Source organism: Apodemus sylvaticus, chromosome 16 (genome assembly GCF_947179515.1).
Source record: "Apodemus sylvaticus chromosome 16, mApoSyl1.1, whole genome shotgun sequence".
NCBI lineage: Eukaryota > Metazoa > Chordata > Mammalia > Rodentia > Muridae > Apodemus > Apodemus sylvaticus.
This window is the reverse complement of record NC_067487.1, coordinates 31,896,328-31,916,920: the sequence shown is the minus strand read 5'-3', so window position 1 is coordinate 31,916,920 and position 20,593 is coordinate 31,896,328. Positions and strand designations below refer to the sequence as shown.

The window sequence follows — 20,593 nt, the reverse complement described above, 5'->3', positions numbered from 1 at the left end:
TGAGGATCAGTCAGCTCTTCTTTATTACGGAAAAGATATTATCTTTGTATTTCCTCAGTAGCTGGGGAGCCCCAATACTAATCTGTTCTCCAAAGGATTCCTACCACCAGCTTTTCTAAATGTCTTTGTTCTGAGAAAACCACAAAATTGGAAGCCATCTCTTTGAAGACACAATGGAGTTGAGAACTGTGCCTCTTGGATCTGTTCAAATATTGAACACATTTAGATGTTTTCATGAACCTGTCATGATGCTACTCTGTTTAATGGCTTGCTACCCTGAGAATATTCTGGGCCCATTTGGGAAGTGTCAGACTTCTCAGACTAACTAAAGGGCCCATATATTTTAGCGATGGCTCTCCATCAGTGGTAGTCAAATATTAGTACACTTCACAATCGTCTTGTCAACATATGGAGGGATGGGATGACCCCCAGAGAGTCCAATTAGGGGGTCTCAGGTGAGAAACAGTGTACAATGTACCTTCTCTATAAGATGGTGATACTGCTGGTCTGAGAAACACCAATCCATCCTATTTTTTTTGCCCTCTTTCCCTTCTACTTGGTCAAGTGGCCCTGACTCCATCTGCCCATATGCAGAGCCACAGAATCCCAAGCTGGAATTCTACTTTGCTCCTCACATGGAATTACAAACAGACTGAATAAAAGAGGGCAGGGTCTAAGTTGAGTCTCAGAGCTGGAATTTTCTGAAGGTAACGTGTCAGGGCATTTATTAAGCATATATAGCTAATTGTGTATAATTTGCCTGTTTTCTGTCATACTGCCATATAGTGTCTCATGTAATGAACTTGACCTTGATAAGATAACCATAGTTTGTTATGGTCATAACCATGTCATAACTAGGCATTTTCAAGTGTTCTTGTTGTTTCTTATGTTTTTGCACTACTTTTCCATGTTTATTAGTGAGTCAGTTTGCTCTTAGAAGTGTCATACACATGAGAATACGTATCATATGAAATCATTCTCATAAGCAACAAGCCTACATTTCAGAAGTGTATGTGTATACCCACCTCGCTATCTTGAGTTTCTCTTATGAATATTATAAGCCATGTATTATATTCCTAGCAAACCCATTATTTTACTAACTAAAGGAGATACCCATTCTAAAACCTTATATAGTTCAGAAGGAAGACTGTCATATTTCAATAAGAAACAAGCAATGTGTGTCCTTGCAGGGTGACACAATCGTATATTTTTAAATTAAAAATGTATTTATGTGTATGAGTGTTTTGCCTGTATGCATTACAGGATATGTGTTCCTGGTGCCTGCAGAAGCCAGAAGAGAGCATTCTGGACCTTGAGGTACAGGCGGTGTGAGCCACTATGTGGGTGCTGGAACCTGAGCCCACTGGAAGGGCAGCCAATGCTCTGAATTGCTGGTCCATCTCTCTAGCCTAAACCTTATATTTTTGTTATCAAAAACTTGTGCGACAGAGCAAAACTGGTAACGTGGCTGCTTTTTTACATTTGATATGTAGATAACCTCACATATATATACTGGAAAAACAATCCTTTAAGGAACCCACAAAGATGCTCTGGGTTCTCATACCAGTATTAAGTTCTCTAGGACACAGCTGAAATGAGAGTGAGAAGTTTGCCTCTATCATCGAGTGCACCGATGTCTTACCAACTTCCCGTGTTGCGTGTCAGTGTTCTAGGTCCTGTGGAGGCGGTATTCAGGAGAGAGGTGTGTCTTGCCCAGGAGGCCTCTGTGACTGGACAAAAAGACCTGCAACCACTGTGCCCTGCAACAGACACCTTTGCTGCCGCTGGGCCACTGGGAGCTGGGAGCTGGTAAGAGCTGGTTATAGGTGCTTTGTTCTCCCTTGGCTTTCTACAAAGAAATTTCATAGCACATTTTTAAAATTTCTAAATTCCCTTGGAGACAGATTAACGTCGGGGTCCAGGGCAGGCAGGTCAATCTGTCATGGGTTCAAATGGACGTACAGGTTGGAAGGACTATAGGGCTCAAACAGATCACATGTTTGCAGGGCTCTGCGAGGGGTCCCAGCTGGTGTGGGTAATGGGGCAGGGGTCTCACCTGTGTTTCTAGCTATGGCAGACCTCCTGTGAGACAAGTACATTGTAGAAAGTGGGATACAACCACGCCCATCTACCACGGGTTCAGGTGGACGTGCAGACCAGAAGGACAATGGGGCTCAGGAAGAGCTGGATGGATGGGTGGGGGAAGGGAAGCTAACCTGAGGAATGGGGAGCATATCTTGATACACTGGTCATTGTTGTAGTTCACAGGCATTACACTTAGATAGGAATATTGATTACTTTCCTCCATTATCAGCTTGTATTGCTCCTCTGATACCATGGGAGCTAGTCCTCAGGAAGGAAGCTTCCAGATCAGTTCCAGACCTATTCCTCTAAGTCCTGTACCCAAAGTGTGTGCTGTCTTCAGCAATAGGATCTTACTTTCTTTTTCCAGAAGGCACCAGGGCAACAGCAACTGTCTATAGTGTGTGAGAGGGTCTCTTGCACTCCCCTGAACTGAAAGACTTCCCATGCCTGGCACTGAGGATTTTGTTAGGCAGACTATGATTTTGAAGAGAGCATTGTTACTCCAAGTGGCACTGTTTCAATTACATTCTATAGACATATGTGCATGTGCTTATTAATTGACTGATTGATTATATGTAATTTTAGATAAGTATAAAATAATTCCCTGTGGCATTTTCAAACATTCTTAGTGCTATTTATCCCCCTCTTCCCTCTTCCTCTGGGTTGCCTCCTTCCCTGATCCCCAATAAATTTCTCCCAACTATTTCTTCATTTCCCCCTTTATAGCAATGGTTTCCTATTTTTATATGATGCACCTGAATGTATGCTGTGTGGGTGTGCAAGCTTACATGCAGTGCCCTTGGAGGACAGAATCCCTAGAGCTGGAATGTGAGCCACCTGATGCAGGTGTTGGGACCCAAGCTTGAGTCCTTTGGAAGAGCAGGAAGCACCCATAACTGCTAGGCCATCTCTCCAGCCCCTCCATCTCAGCTTCCCTGTCCATTTTTCCTTTGGACACATGGTGGATGTTCACGACTTGTACCTGACTTGTCACATGCTTCCATGCCTGTCATGTCACGTGTTTCCATGTAACTGATGTGTCACATGTTTCTATGTGCTTCACCCTCATTGCTCCTTCCCATATACACCTTCCAGGTCTGTCTGTCAAAAGTTGCCTCATAGCTGCTGTGAGTCCATGTTCACTCTCTGGAGTTTAAAAAAGAGGGGAGAAATACTTTCAAAAGAGAAAACATAAAATAACAAAAATATTCCAGATGCTCAAGGCCTATTGAAAGGTTATTTTGGCCCTCGAGCCCTTGGGTTCTTTTCTTAGACTTAAATATTGTCACATATTGAAGCTTTTGGCTTAGTCTGACTTTGTGAGTCTAGACCTTTCTTCTGCCCACAAAGTAGTTTGCCAGATGGCCAGTCTGTTTGATGGTGAAGTAAACAAAATAATTAAACCATAAGTGAGGGAAAGATTTATCATCCTAACATTAGTTATGGAGGGGGATAAAAGTTCCATACCCCATAGACAAATTCTGCCAGTGTTCTGACTCATCGGACCTGAGTTCTCTAGGAAATAGATTAATGATTAATGAGAAAGGGCTGGGTCCCCTGGGACGGTGCCCACACCTTTGGGCAGCTGGGTGTCGGTTATGTGACTGAGCAAGCTGGAGGGGACCCAGCAAGCATCATTCCTCCATGGCTCCTGCTTCACTTCCTGCCTCCTGGTTCCTGCTTCAGCTTCTGGAGATGATAGACTGTGGCCTGGAGGCCAAATAAAGCCTTCCCTTCCCCACTGGCTGTGGTTGACAGGAAGCCAAGGTGGTACACTTAGTCTTCATGCAACAATCTCTTCTTCCAGATAAAGCAAAAGAAAGTGGGGTTATATTATCTAGGATGACAAACAGTAAGCCAGAAATCCCAAATCCCAAAATGCTAGTCCAGGCTTCTCTCAGAGTCTTGTTTGTTTATTCTCTCTCTTTCTTCCTTCTAGCCTTTGTTAAAGACTTTTTGATTGGGAATGTTTTACCTGAGTAGGCATTGCATTGTTTCTTGCCAATACTTGTGGAAGACTTGATTAAAATTATATTCAGATTTAGTAATGGAAGCATGACTGCTCACTGTTATGTTTCATGCTTTATATGTAGTAAAATAAAATAGATGAGTAGGCATGAAGAAAAAGTCACACTTGCCATCCTGTCATCTGTGAAGTCTATGTGAGGAATAAGGTTTGGTGTTCAGAGCTGATTGGTAGTATCCCTGTCTGAAAATTCGCTTATCTGGTGTTCTGAGTCTCTCTGATTACATTTCAAATGGCAAATGGATTTCTTTAAGCTCAATGGCTTTCCCATTTAGTGTCCTTTGGAACTAGTCAGTCCATGGGCATTTGTTGAACATCATGCTCATTGCTGTGAAACAAGAAGAATGGGGAACTTGATTCTACTCTGGGAATTTTTGCTCACATAAGAAGATAAGTCTAAGAAATAACAAACCACCTTTTACCAAGATGGCGTCAAAAGCAAAGAAAGCTCCTGCCCCACCCAAAGCCAAAGTGAAGGCCTTAAGAACTAAGTAGGTAGTGATGGGGGGCACCCAGAGCCACAAAAAGAAGATGTGCACATCACCCAACAACCAGAAGCATCAAAGTGCCACCAAGTCCCTGTGGCTTCAGTGGCAGCCCAGATACCCAGAAGAAACACGCTTGACCACTATGCTGTCAACAAATTCCCCCTGACCACTGAGTCAGCCATGAAGAAGACAATGAACATACTTGTGTTCATTGTGGATATCAAGGCCAGCAAGCAGCAGCTCATACAAGCTGTGAAAAAACTATGACATGGATGTGACCAAAGCCAATACCCTTATAAGGCCTGCTGAAGAGAAGGCATATGCTCTTCTGCCTCCTCAGTATAATGTTCTGGGTGATACCAACAACACTGGGATTATCTACACTGAGGACAGCTGGCTAATGCTAAATACACACCTTTTCCACCAGCCAAACAGAGACGAAATAACAAAACATGGTATAAAAGAAAAAACCTATGTGCGTATGTGTATCACAGTAGTCAAAGCATGGAGCCAGCATAAATGTCCCTCAGCAGATGAATGTAAAAGCAATGTGGAACCAACATAAATGGAACAGTATTCCACCTTGGAAAGGAGGTCTTCACACTGCAACATAGATGAACTAACAATAATTATGCTAACTGAAATAAGTTAGTCACAAATGGGCAGCTGTCTGCTTCTACTTAGTAAGGTTCCTACAGAGATCAAAGGACATCAAAAAGATATAATGGTGTTTGCCAGGAGCTGAGGTACTGATGGAAGCTGTTTAAAAATACAGCTTCAGTTTGCTACGATGAAAACGTTTGATAGATGCTTGGTATACCCTGAGAATGTTCTCAAGGCTGCTGCAGTGTGCGAGTAATAAAGCTTAAAACAAAACTCGGTGTGGTGACGCACACCTGGAGCCCCAGCACCTGGGAGCTGGAGGCAGGGGGACCGTAAACCGAAGACCAACAGAGCTACGGACCTAATCTCAAAAACAAACAAGAAAGGAAGTGGGTGTGCATGTGTGGGGACAGTGTTTGTACAGACTTATAGTAGTAACTTTTATGAATTTTCTTTGCATTTTCCCACAAATAAAAGAATTTACAAAATAACCATAATCTTTTACATTCTTAGGAATTGCCTCAAGGAAGTTGCCTCCACAAACCAGAGACTAACCCCCCTACTGCAGGCACCCAACCCTGGTGTTCCAGTGGCTTCTGACATATCAGTAGAGCTGGAGATCAATCATGATCCAGAAAGCCTGATACTCAAAAGCCCATGTACCCATTCCCACCCTATTTACACGCAGTCTTTATTCAGCCCTATGTCCATTTCCCATTGGTCTCTCTCCAACTCTTTTCATGCTACTCTTGTCTTCCCTAATGATGTTATCCTGTCTTCTCTAGTCCCAAATCAGTACTAGACCAGAGGATCAGGAAATCACCATAAAGAGCAAATTTTCTTCTCTTTTCCTTTCAGCTCAACCTGTCTCCTTATGGTTCACATCATGTATTCATAATGTCAAGGTGAATGTTTCCCATACATTCACGATGTCAAAATGAGTGCTTGGGTTGAGAGCCTTCATTAGAATCAAGGCTATAAGCCCTTTAAACACCATCTTTCATTCTCATTCCTCCATACATGGGTGCTCCATCCCACTCACTTTGCTATGATGCAACAGAAAATCTGGTTTCTTATTCTCTATGGCTTGGCAGGAATGATAGCCATCAACTCCACCCTATTTTGCATCATTCACTCTAAAATGGAATCTCTTTCTGTGTGTCCATTACAAATCCCCAAGGAAGTGATTAACTGTTCCACTTTGACTCAAGTCCCTTCTCCTAGATGAGTCAAGAATGCTCCAGGAGGTATGGATCCATGGTCCTAACATTAGTATCTAAACCTCAATGCTGTAGCTATGTCATAGGAGCATTGGAGCATTCTCAAATGTGGGGAAAAGGAACACATTCTACAGAGAACCCACTAGCATATAGACTATAGTCATTCCAACAGCCTCTAACTCAGAACTCTTCCTAAACTCACATCTTGGACTGATTTGGATTTCAATTATAGCAATGTAGTACTTTATTACAACTTGGTCTCACAGTGAGCCTAGCTCTAAAGGGCTCATGGGAATTTAGACTGTCTCTCAGCTGACAGTGGTGGGTTGCTCCCTCAGTAGTCCTGGGGAAAAACTTTGACCCTTTCTGTGTCTTTCAGTGTACCACTTCTTGTGGTGGTGGCTCTCAGAAGAGGACCGTTCACTGCATCCCCTCAGAAAATAGTACAACTGAAGATCAAAACCACTGCCTCTGTGACCATCAAGTCAGACCCCCAGAACTCCGAAAGTGCAACCAGCAAGCCTGCAGGAAGAGTGCTGGTAGGTGACTGGGTGGCTCAGGTGGAGCAGGGCTGTGGTGGTGCAGACGGTGTTGTATAAGTCCTCCTTCATGATTCAGCTTGAGAACAGTTTTCTGGTTTCTTTGCAGAACAGAAAATCTTGATGCTGAAGAGGCTAGATAGCAACTTTCAGAGCAAGTGATGGGATTTAATCAATTTTGATTGCTTCTTTGATGAATAACTGTGTCTGTACATCTGATCTCCTGTCTCAGAGCATATTTGCGCTGATGACATCCACACAAATAAGAATTACTTTGGATTTCTTTCTTTTTTACTAGATGTCTGAGAGATATTCTAACCTTTCTCAGAAATCCATCCCTCTTAGTCAGGGTTTCTATTCCTGCAGAAACATCATGACCAAGAAGCAAGTTGGGGAGGAAAGGGTTTATTCAGCTTACACTTCCACATTGCTGTTCATCACCAAAAGAGATTAGGACTGGCACTCAAGCAGTTCAGGAAGCAGGAACTGATGCAGAGGCCATGGAGGGATGTTTCTTACTGGATTGCTTCCCCTGGCTTGCTCATCTTGCTTTCCTATAGAACTCAAGACTACCAGCCCAGAAATGGCACCACCTACAAGTGGCCCTCCCACCCTTGATCACTAATTGAGAAAATGACTTATAGCTGGATCTCATGGAGACATTTCCTTACTTGAAACTCCTTTTTCTGTGATAACTCTGGCTTGTGTCAAATACACCAGCCAGTACACCATCCAAGTATGGAATGATCTATAAATCTAAATATACTGTTTTAGGTCAGGTTGCTCAGAAGCAAGCTCTAAAGTGAATATATATGTATGTATATATGTATATGCATATGCATATATATATGATTCATTAAGTACATAATCTCAGGGAGGATAATTAGGGAGGGGAATAAAGGAAGAAGCATGACATAAATAAAAAGAAATAGGCACAGCCAAGATGTACCAGTACATGAAGCTCTCTTGGGATACCTGAGAAGAACTGAATTTGCCAGCATTTAAAGCTCTATACTAGAGACAAAGATCTTCTTCTTGTAGTCAGTGAACATTCTTTCTAAGAGTCAGGCTATCTTCGAGTTAAAGAAAAGCTAGGAAGGACAGAAGCTTGGAATCTGTAGGTAGGTTTGCACTTTTTTCTCCTGAGGCAGAAAGGAGCTGTTGAAGTACCCAAAGGAGGCCAGTCCAGGCAGTAGAGTATTTATGCCATGTCCAAAGTCATCCTCCTTGTTCCACTTAAGCTGAAGAACAGAATCCTGTTGGTGAGACTCTATAGTGTAACTTCTGACATTACTAGAAGACACACTTTCACAGCAGACTCCCTGATGTGCCTTTTTTCAGTTTTTCTGCCCTCACTTCTACAGTTACTGAGCCTTTAAACGTTTGCCAAAGTTGGTGGGAAAAGTCCATGAAGCCTCAACCATATACAAAGAACTACAGGCAACTGAGAAATGGTGAGGTGGGAGAAATAGTCTTTAACACACCAAGTGGTTATCCAATACCAAGTGGTCATCCCTAAACATACACATCCAAATAACATTATACAGACTGAGCAGGCTGTATTTAGGAATACCTATGTAGTTACCTGTTTATTTCTTCATATAAGAACAATCAACAATAGAAGATGCCTTGAATTTGAAGGAGACTCAGGAGGAGTATATGGGAGGGTTTAAAGGTAAGAAAGGAAAGGGAAAAAATTCTAACTATAGTCTTGAAAATTAAAAAGTGAAGAAAGAAAGAAAGAAAGAAAGAAAGAAAGAAAGAAAGAAAGAAAGAAAGAAAGAAAGAAAGAAAGAAGGAAGGAAGGAAGGAAGGAAGGAGGGAAGGAAAAAGGAAAAGGGAAGGAAGAAAAGAGGAAGGAAGGAAGGAAAGAAGGAAGGAAGGACAGAAGAAAGGAAGGAAGGAAGGAAGGAAGGAAGGAAGGAAGGAAGGAAGGAAGGACAGAAGGAAGGAAGGAAGGAAGGAAGGAAGGAAGGAAGGAAGGAAGGACAGAAGGAAGGAAGGACAGAAGGAAGGAAGGAAGGAAGGGAAGGAGGGAGGGAGGGAGGGAGGGAGGGAGGGAGGGAGGGAGGGAGGGAGGGAGGGAGGGAGGGATTCCAGCTACTCAGTGGAGGATAGAGAAGGAGCCAGTTAGGAGAGTGCAATCTATTCATGGAAAGGTGAATGAACAAGGACAGAAGTGCAGGTAGAAAGAAGAGATCCAGGTGCTACTTGCAAGAGTGGATTTTGTGACAGAGGAAGAGATAAAGGTTTTTTCCCTGTATTTCTTAACCAGGTGGCAGAATTGATGACGTTACTGCATTGGGGTGGGACTGGGAAGAACAGAAAGTGTGAACTCTAAGCCGTGTGTGCGAAGCGCTTTGCTGATCACGTGACCTGTGTTTTGCTTAGTGCTTAGAAGTCCAGGAAAGAAGGCTGGGTTGGGAATCCTGATCACACTGTACTGGAGAGAAATACTGTAAATATGATTGTCGCCTGGAACTTCTTTCTGACCTGTGCACCTAAAGGTAGTTTCCATTGTCCTCTCTGGAAATAGGAAAAGAAACCACTGAGAACTCATTTCCAGAGGTCCCAAACTCTTACCCTTCAGAGTGTGGTGCCCAGACAAGCTGAATTGGTATCTTCTAGGAATTTTGTTGCAGGAAATATTAAAAATGATCCTGCCAACTCTTCTGCCCTGCCAGGCCTCAGCACCAGGTCTCCGTGGTGTCCTGATCCATGTGCTTTTGCTGCCGCAGAGCTATTCTCTCTCAGCTAACTCCCACAGCATCTCAGCTGTGTTCCCTCTGAGGCATCAGCTGACCCACACTCCAGCAACCAAGCAAAGCAAAACTCTTAAAGCTTAATTAATTAACCAGATTTATTTATTTATTTATTTATTTATTTATTTATTTTTATTTTTATTTTTTTGGTTTTTCAAGACAGGGTTTCTCTGTGTAGCCCTGGAACTGGAACTCACTCTGTAGACCAGGCTGGCCTTGAACTCAGAAATCCTCCTGCCTCTGCCTCCCAAGTGCTGGGATTAAAGATGTGCGCTACCACCGCCAAGCAATCAACCAGATTTATGTATCAGTAATATCACAATTTACAAGATGCCAATACAATAATTTAAGAGCCAATTAATAATGATAAAAGCTTTATCCTAATATTTCTTTTTTTGCAAGTCAGATTTTTTTTTTCAGAACAGAGTTTCTCTGTGTAGCCTTGGCTTTCCTGGAACTCTATAGACCAGGCTGGCCTTGAACTCAGAAATCCACCTGCCTCTGCCTCCCAAGTGCTGGGATTAAAGGTGTGTGCCACCACTACCCGGTTATTTCTTTTTTTATATTCTTTTTTTAATATATATTTTTATTTTCTATATTCTTTGTTTACAATCCAAAAGCTTTCCTCTTTCCGAGTTCCCCCCTCCCCATATGTCCCATAAGTCCTCTTCTCTCCATCCATTCTCCTATCTTCCCCTCCCCCTCCCTTTTCTCTGTCCTAGTACTCCCCTAAAATGATGGATCAAGCCTTTCCAGGATTAGGGCCCTCTTCTTCCTTCTTCATGGGAATCATTTGATATGCTAATTGTATCTTCAGTATTCAGAGCTTCAGGGCTAATTAATATCCACTTATCAATGATTGATTTCCATGTGCATTTTTTTGTGATTGCATTACCTCACTTAGGATGATATTTTCCAGTTACATCCATTTGCCTAATTCATGAATTCATTGTTTTTAATTGCTGAATAGTACTCCACTGTGTATATATACCACATTTTCTGTATCCATTCCTCCATTGAGGGATATCTGGGTTCTTTCCAGCTTCTGGCTATTATAAATAAGGCTGCTATGAACATAGTGGAACATGTGTCCTTATTGCATTCTGTGGAATCCTCTGGGTATATGCCAAGGAGAGGTATAGCAGGGTCCTCCGGAAGTGTCATGTCCAGTTTTCATAGGAACCGCCAGACTGATTTCCATAGTGGTTGTATCATCTTACAATCCCACCAGCAGTGAAGGAGTGTTCCTCTTTCTCCACATCCTTGCCAACACCTGCTGTGTCAGAATGGCTTAACCCTAGCCATTCTGACTGGTGTGAGGTGAAATCTCAGAGTTGTTTTGATTTGCATTTCCCTAATGGCTAATGATGTTGAGCATTTCTTAAGGTGTTTCTCGGCCATCCGAATTTCTTCCGGTGAAAATTCTTTGTTCAGGACTGTACCCCAATTTTAATAGGGTTATTTGGTTCCCTGGGGTCTAACTTCTTGAATTCTTTGTATATATTGGATATTATCCCTCTATCGGATATAGGTTTGGTGAAGATCTTTTCCCAATTTGTTGGTTGCCTTTTTGTCCTTTTGACGGTGTCCTTTGCCTTACAGAAACTTTGTAATTTTATGAGATCCCATTTGTCAATTCTTTTTTTTATTCGATATATTTTTTATTTACATTTCAAATGATTTCCCCTTTTCTAGCCCCCCCTACTTCCCGAAAGTCCCGTAAGCCCCCGTCTCTCCCCCTGTCCTCCCACCCACCCCTTCCCACTTTCCCCGTTCTGGTTTTGCTGAATACTGCTTCACTGAGTCTTTCCAGAACAAGGGGCCACTCCTCCTTTCTTCTTGTACCTCATTTGATGTGTAGATTATGTTTTGGGCATTCCAGTTTTCTAGGTTAATATCCACTTATTAGTGAGTGCATACCATGATTCACCTTTTGAGTCTGGGTTACCTCACTTAGTATGATGTTCTCTAGCTCCATCCATTTGCCTAAGAATTTCATGAATTCATTGTTTCTAATGGCTGAATAGTACTCCATTGTGTAGATATACCACATTTTTTGCATCCACTCTTCTGTTGAGGGATACCTGGGTTCTTTCCAGCATCTGGCAATTATAAATAGGGCTGCTATGAACATAGTAGCATTTGTCAATTCTTGATCTTAGAGCATAAGCTATTGGTGTTCTGTTCAGGAAATTTTCTCCTGTGCCTATGTCCTCAAGGGTTTTCCCCAGTTTCTTTTCTATTAGTTTCAGTGTGATTGGTTTTATATGGAGGTCCTTGATCCACTTGGAGTTGAGCTTAGTACAAGGAGATAAGAATGGATCAATTCGCATTCTCCTGCATGCTGACCTCCAGTTGAACCAGCACCATTTATTGAAAAGACTATCTTTTTTCCACTGGATGTTTTCACCTCCTTTGTCGAAGATCAAGTGACCATAGGTGTGTGGATTCATTTCTGGGTCTTCAAATCTATTCCATTCGTCCACTTGCCTGTCCCTATACCAATACCATGCAGTTTTTAACACTATTGCTCTGTAGTATTGCTTGAGGTCTGGGATACTAATTCCTTCAAAAGTTCTTTCACTGTGGAGAATAGTTTTAGCTATCCTGGGTTTTTTGATATTCCAGATAAATTTGAGAATTGCTTTTTCTAACTCTGTGAAGAAATGATTTGGGATTTTGATGGGGGTTGCTTTGAATCTATATATTACTTTTGGCAAGATGGCCATTTTAACACTATTAATCCTGCCAATCCACGAGCATGGGAGATTTTTCCATTTTCTAAGGTCTTCTTCAATTTCCTTCTTCAGTGACATGAAGTTCTTGTTGTATAGATCTTTCACTTGTTTGGTTGGAGTCACACCAAGATACTTCATATTGTTTGTGGCTATTGTGAAGGGTGTCATTTCCCTAACTTCTTTCTCAGCCTGCTTATCCTTTGAGTATAGGAAGGCAACTGATTTGCTTGAGTTGATTTTATAACCTGCTACTTTGCTGAAGTTGTTTATCAGCTGTAGGAGTTCTCTGGTGGAGTTTTTTGGGGTCATTTAAGTATGCTATTGTGTCATCTGCTAATAGTGATAATTTTACTTCTTCCTTTCCAATTTGTATCCCTTTGACCTCCTTATGTTGTCTAATTGCTCTAGCTAGAACTTCAAGTACTATATTGAAAAGATATGGGCATCTCTCTCTTTAGGTTAGGGACGTTTTCTTCCATAATTTTATTGACAATATTTTCTGGCCCTTTAAGTTGTAAATCTTCACTCTCATCTATGCCTATAATTCTTAGGTTTAGTATTCTCATTGTGTCCTGGATTTCCTGGATGTTTTGGGTTACAAGCTTTTTGCATTTTGCATTTTCTTTAACTGTTGAGTCCATGGTTTCTATGGTATCTTCAGCATCTGAGATTCTTTCTTCTATCTCTTGTATTCTGTTGTTGATAGTTGCATCTATGGCCCCTGATTTCTTCCCAAGGTTTTCTATCTCCAAAGTTGTCTCCCTTTGAGATTTCTTAATTGTTTCTACTTCTGATTTTAGATCCTGGATGGTTTTGCTCAGCTCCTTCACTTTCTTGTTTATGTTTTCCTGTAATTCTTTAAGAGATTTTTGTGTTTCCTCTTTCATGACCTCAGCCTATTGACCAAAGTTCTCCTGTATTTCTTTAAGTGATTTTTGAGTTTCCTTCTTATTGGCTTCTGAATTCTCCTGAATTTCTTTCAATGATTTTTCTGTTTCCCTTTTAAGGGCTTCTAACTTTTGATCCATTTTCTCCTGAATTTCTTTAAGATATTTATTTATGTCCTTCATGTGATCCTGTAACAGCATTATGACCAGTGATTTTAAATCCATATCTTGTTTTTCTGGAGTGTTGGTGCATCCAGGACATGCTGCTAATGGAGAATTGGGTTCAGATGCTGCCATATTGCCTTGATTTCTGTTAGTAATGTTCCTGTGTTTGCCTTTTGCCACCTAGTTCTCACTGGTGTTAGTTGGTCTTGTTGCCAATCCTGGAATCACCAGTGCAAGCTTCCTCTTTGCAGCTGGTCCCCGGGTGCCCAGCTGACGTCCTGCACTGCCTAGAGACTGGGTGCAGTGGCCCAGGCTGTTCCTGATCCTGAAGCGGAGGCCTGAAGGCTCCCGCCAGAGACCTCAGGGCTGGATCCTTCGCTCTGCAGGGCCTGACTCACCCGAGCACGCTGCTTGCTCTATTCTAATATTTCTAACCTTATAAAAACTTAGCTATTTTGGCTAGTAGATGTCACACAAGTCCATGTATGAAGCCATCTCGGTTCTTTCTCTCCTCCTTCGACCTCTGTGATTCCCCAACTCCTAGCTCTCTCTCCCCTTTCCTATCCAATCAAAGGCCTTCCACTACCCTAGTATGATTGGACATGGAAAATCCTGCAACATCGAGTTTGCTACAGACAGCAAATCATAGACCTCACTTCTAACCTACTGAATCAGACTATGCCCTTAAATATCCCATAGATGATCCAAATGCCTCTTGAAATCTGAAGGACATTCTACTATGGAATGAAAATATTATCACATTTGAGATAGTATTTTCATTCCATCCTATGACTTTCTATTAAACCAATATTTTAAGAGGTAGACACTAATCTCTCCCATGATGTGGCTATTTCAAAATTAAAGCAACCATCTGTCCTATTTCAATCATGCCTATTATTATGAGTTATTTTTAATATATATAGCTTATCTTTAACTGTTCTATTTCTGAACAATAAAATATTCAATAACTAAAGCTGAACTAAATGTAAAGATTATATTTTTCATTTTGAAATCTCACAGTGAATAGACCATGACTAACAGCTGGCAATTGATGTAAATAACAATAAATTGCCATCATCAGTAATTATCAGGGCAACAAAAGTTTAATTACTAGCTTCATGCTTACTCATAGAAGTGCAACAAGATAGAACAGTTGCAAAAAAATTCATTTAGAGCCAACCACCTACCCTGATGCCTTATATATCAAGAAGCTTTGAAACCAAATCATTCAATACCAGTATTCTTGCTGTCTAGGCGTCACAATAAATACCCTATATCCATTATGTAAGGCCTAGTATGAATTCACACAAGATACATTACTTTCCTAAAGGACATTTTACTTTTTTAAAGCACCATCTGAATTTTAAAATATTTTTGAGGTTAATATAATGTCATAGTATCTTCCTTCCCTTTCCTCTCTCTAAACCTGACAAAGTATGTCCCTTGCTCTCTTTCAAATTCACCATTTTTTAAATTGCTGTTATGTATGTGTGTGTATTATGCACAGATATATGTGTATCTAAATACATAAACACAACCTTCTCAGTCTGTATAATGTCACTCATATGTATATGTTTTCAAGACTGACCACGGTATAGGGTAGCCAGTTGGTTTTCTCTTCCCTGGGGAAGACTCTCCTGCTCTTAGCATCCTGGAGTTACCTGCAGTCCTTTGTGTAGAGTCGAGTCCCCCCTTGCTTCCCTCTATTCATTGTGGCAGAGGGGATCAGAAAGCTGTAAGAGCTGGAGCTGGCTGCAGGATTCCAACATCTCCTCAAAATGCCAGAAGTTACATTCATCCTTTTAAATATTAATAACTTAAAAACCTAAATTCAAATTACCATGTCCATAGTCAGATTATAAAATCTTTTACAAATAGCTATGGGCTTTTATTTTAATTAAAATTATTATACCTAAATTTCTTGTTTGTTTGTTTGTTTGCTGTAGTACTGAGAATTGAACTTAGGTATTTCCATGTGCTAGGCAAATACCCTACCACTATATTCTGGCCACATTCTAGGGTTTTGTTATAATTTTTGTTCTTCCTGTTCAGTTTAAGTGAAGGGGAGTACAAAAGAGTTAATAATAATACAGCCACTCAATATTTGAGTCTGCAAATGTTCTGCTGGATTTTCCAGTTGGGTAGCACTCATTCATTCACAAACACTGTTCCACAAACATTGGTGATCTGAAGATACTTCCCAAAAGTGCTGAATTCTGTTACTAAGATGTCCAGGTCTTCAGGAAGCCCCCAGTCTTATGGAAACTGTCAGTAATATTGAAATGTTCTTTCATGGGCAGAATACAGTTTCATCAACTTAGACCCAGCTGCCTGCAGGAGAACAGGCAGATAACTGTCCTTTTAAATATCCAAGTATGCTATTGAATAGACAGAGGAAAATTGAGATCAGTTCTCCAAGCTGCCCCTGATTACATGCATTGTGCTTACTTCAGGGCTGGGCCCCAATTGGCTGATGAACAGAAGCCTTCATTGTTTTACAATATTGAGGAGAACTGGTATAATTAAGCCCTGCTGTGATGTGAGGTTCGTGGTCATTGCCTAAATGACTTGCTAGACATAGACCAGAAACAAACTACCAGCACCAGCCCTCTCTGTCCTCTACTGTTGCTTCTGGATTTCCTCTCTGAAACAGTGAGACTCCAGAAGCTGATGCCTTCAGGACTCTGACAGCCTGCATCCTCAACATCAGGCAACACAACCAGGCTTTAGTAAATCTCTTAAGTTATTAGATATTAGCATAATGTAACAAGTGGGCTCTTTTGAGCAAATGAGATTGTTCTGGGCATGGGGCACTTGTTTGACTAAGTTAATCCCCCAGTTCTACATCACCAGCACAAGAGACTCATTCTCTTTCAGGCAAAGCTTCAGAAACACTGAGATGACACCATATTCCAACTACATGATACCGGGTTGCTTAGTTTCTTTGGAGCATTCAGTTTTTAAAAGAGAAGAGTATCCGTGTCACCCTTGTTCATCTCTAATTTGGACTGTTGTGTTGGTGACATTCTATGGGTGTAGCCTCTGATATTACTAGGGCATTTGATCTCACAGCAAACTCTCTGATCTTCTGCCTCTTAAAATCTTTCTGGCCCCCTCTTCTGCAATGTTCCCTGAGCCTTAGATATGGGAGTGTTTCATAGATGTATCTGTATGGGCTGGCCTCCACAATTCTGGATTTGAATTTGGTGTGAATTTCTATCTGTTGAAAATAGAAGTTTCCTTAATGAAGGGTAAAGATTCCACTTATTTATGTGTTTTAGGACAAATGCTTATTAGTTGTTGTTAGGGGTTATGCTGGTTTAGTAAATTAGTGGTTGTAGATTCTCCTCTACTAGCCCTAATTTCACTAACACTGAATAGTTAGCTAGCTTTCCAATACAAGACATAATTTCCCTCTTGTTGAGCAAGTCTTAAATCCAATGAACATGCTAACATGGATACAGGAAAACCCACAAGTCCTCAGCTCTATACAAAGAACTATAGGCAACTAAGGAAAATCGAGAGCTGAAGAGGTGGTCATCCCAGAGAATAGCACACCAATTGGTTGTCCAGTGTAAAAAAGGTCAGCCCTGAAAAGATACATGCAAGTAACATTATACAGACTGAGCAAGTTATATTTAAGGATGTGACAACAATTAGCTATTACATACATATGTGTGTATATATGTATATATGTATGTATGTGTGTGTATATACACACACACACATATATATATATATATAATCTATCCACAAGCATGTGGTGTGTGTGTGTGTATGTGTTGAGAAACAGGCACCAAGAGGGAGCTATCAGAGATGTCAATTAACATATATATGGAATATGTATACCTATATGTGTATAGAGGCCAGGAATTGGAAGGAGAACATGGAAGAGGTATATGGGATGGTTTGGGGAGAGAAAAAGCAAGAGAAATAATTTTTAAAGGGAACAGAGGTCTCTACAAATAAAGTCCTCTGAGAACGAATCCATATAGCACACATCAAGCATATCGCCTTGGACATAGGGAATTTTGTTGTCATTGTTGTTGCTGACAGTGACAGTGGTATTAATTTTCCTGCAGCTACTACAATAAATTGCCATACACTGTGGGGTTTAACAATATGGATTTATTCGTTTAAATGTCTGTGGTTTGGAAATCTGAGTTATCCCCAGGCCCAGGCTTTCTCTCCTAGCTTTTGGTGCTTTCCAGCAATGCCTGGGTTTCCTTGGCTCATGGGTGTTAATGTTGATTGACACCTCTGATATCCTCCCTCTTGGTGCTTGTTTCTCAACATGGCTGTCTTCTCTCTGTACATGTCTGACTTCTCTCCTCTCCTCTCCTCCCCTCCCCTCCCCTCCCCTCCCCTCCCCTCTTCTCCTCTCCTCTCCTCTCTTCCTCCCCTCCCCTCCCCTCTTCTCCTCTCCTCTCCTCTCCTCTCTTCCTCCCCTCCCCTCCCCTCCTCTCCTCACCTCTCCTTCCCTGCCCTCCTCCCCTCCCCTCCTCCCCTCCCTTCTTCTCCAATCTTCTCCTTCCCTCCCCTCCTCCCTTCCCCTCCCCTCCCCTCCTCTCCTCCTCTCCCCTCTTCTCCTCTCCTCTCCTCTCCTTCCCTCTCCTCTCTTTTCTTCTCTGAGGACAGCATTAATCATGTTCCAGGAAGAGCCTGCTTTACTGCAGAATGTCTCTGTTTGAATTTGCATTATAATTGCATCCACAGTACCCTGTTTCCTGATCCAACCACATTTAGCAGTGTCCAGAGTAGTCCTTCAACTAGTGGGTGCTTAAACTTCAGACTTCTGAGGCCTCCTAGAGACTCTTAATTTCATCACAGACACCTCCTCACTAAGGTGCCATACTAATCTTCAGGAGAAAAGGCCCTCCCACCATTTGATTCAACAAGTGACACAATACTAACCCAGGTTTAGTTAAGAGACAGAAAGGATCTGTGTGAGCCTGCATGGGCCAGAGAAGTACTGTGGGAAAGTAGGAGGCAAGCCCCAAGCCTTCACACGTTTTTCTGTCTTCTCCCTTGCTTATAGCAATTCCAGAGAACTAACACAGTTATGGAAAATCAATATGTAGCAAAGAACTCCTCAACATGCATTTTTCCTACTTACTACCTGCAAGGACTTCAGATGCTAAGAAATTTGGGAAGTTATATGATTTCTAGGTTTTCATTCTGGACTCTGTTCTACAAACAGAAATATGACTGTTCTGAGCAGCAGCTCATTGATGTATAGCCCCACCCCGATGGAGAAGGGCTGTGACTCTGGTGGGCACATGGGAGAGGAAGAACTGGAAGGAATGTTTTACAGTAGTGGTACCCAGAGAAATCATGGACTCTCAGGAACTTTAGAAAATGTAAACAATTTTTCTATGCCATTTAGGAGAGGCAGGTGTTTAATAATAGGCTTAGATCAGGGGCCACTGAGAAAGGAAAGATTCAACAATAAAGATGAGTTGGAGGATTTCGAGATCATTGTATGGTCCTTATGTTTCTTTTTCCTAAGTGCATTTCAAACTTACATACACAATGGGATTCTCAACAGGCCCTCTTAGTCAACATGAGCAAAGCTCGTATGAACTCACAGAGACGGAAGCAGCAAGACCAAGGCCTGCGAGGGTCTGCACCAGGTCTTTGGAATACATATTTATGACTTCTGGTTTAGTGTTTCTTTGCAGTGCCTGAGTGAAACAGTGGCTTGCTAATGCTTCTTCTTCTCTTAGGCTCGTTTTCTTCTGTCGTTTTTTTTTTTCTTCCTGTCCAACTTTGATATGATAGTTTTTGGTTTTTCTTATTATATTTTATTGTGTTATATTTTACAAAAAAAAATATTAGGATTCACAAAGCTAGCAGAGACAGCTATTTTTTTTCCCCAGAAACAAAGGGCACAGTCAGCAAAATAATTTCTAAGGAAATAAAAAGCATTGTGTGCCTCTATAATCAGAAGGCTAAAAAAAAAAAAAAACCCAAAAAACAAAAAAACCAGAGCAGCAGGAAGTACAGGTTCAGAATCAAGAAGACATTAATTTATAATTACTGAGTTTTCTGTCTGCACAGGACAATGTGTGGACACAGTGTACTATCTGTTGGTGGAAATATCTTTCTTAAGTGCTATTATTGATATATTAAAGTTCCCTGTTACAAAAAGGAAGGAGGGAAGGAAGGTAGAAAGAAAGAAAGAAGGAAGGAAGGTAGAAAGAAAGAAAGAAAGAAAGAAAGAAAGAAAGAAAGAAAGAAAGAAAGAAAGAAAGAAAGAAAGAAAAAGATAGATAGATAGATGATTGATAGATAGATAGATAGATAGATAGATAGATAGATAGATAGATAGATAGATAGATAGAGAGGTAGATAGATAATCAGGGTTTCCAAAGGCACTCAAGCAAGGTCTGAAACAATTTCACTTTCTTAAAGGAAAAAAATGTGTTATTTAGGTCTCACTGATTTTTTTTCCAGAAGTTGAGTTCCTTCGAGAACTAGTACTATAGTTATATGTGGATCAATGTGTTTGGAAGATCACCTGGAGAAGTCTGTGTGTAAAAGTTGGCATTTGGTGACATGTGTCTATATTCTTAGCACTGGGAAGCTGTTTTCAAGTTCAGGACAAGAAAAACTTGCCAGAAGAAAAGAAGAGAGATGACATAACTGTACACATGAATGACCTTTTATACAATCTATTCAAATTTTCTGGGTACGTGAGCAAAACAAGATGAAGAAAATTAAGAGGAGTCTCTGTTGCTCTAGAACAGATTGGAATGGAGGCAATAGATGCATATGGACAATGGGGGCGGGTCATGTCTCACGTCTTCACCTACATAGTTTTAGATGGAAGAGAGGACTGTGTATTTGTATCCCCCTCTCTGCTAAACAGTGCTCAAGAAGCATGTAGATTAGCTGACTGAATTCTGGGCGCTCTAAATAGTACAGTAATGGATTCTAAATCAGTGCTGCCTGCTGCATAGATCTGGCCCTGTCATTTGTCCAGTAAGATAATACTTTGCAAATTCTTAACTGCTATAGACTTTATTTTTCCTCACCTGTGAAATGGAAAGAACAATTAGTCAATACAAATGAAATGCA

General features: G+C 41.1%; 1 protein-coding gene across 1 annotated transcript in view; it reads left to right on the top strand.

Moving 5' to 3' along the window:
* The window catches only part of Adamts12 (ADAM metallopeptidase with thrombospondin type 1 motif 12), a 304,796-nt gene that overhangs the window by 278,377 nt on the left and 5,826 nt on the right, over positions 1 to 20,593 (top strand). The window contains exons 22-23 of the mRNA XM_052160107.1: positions 1,666 to 1,809; positions 6,802 to 6,961. Of these exons, the coding sequence (XP_052016067.1) occupies positions 1,666 to 1,809; positions 6,802 to 6,961 (304 nt within the window). The remainder of the gene's footprint in view (positions 1 to 1,665; positions 1,810 to 6,801; positions 6,962 to 20,593) is intronic.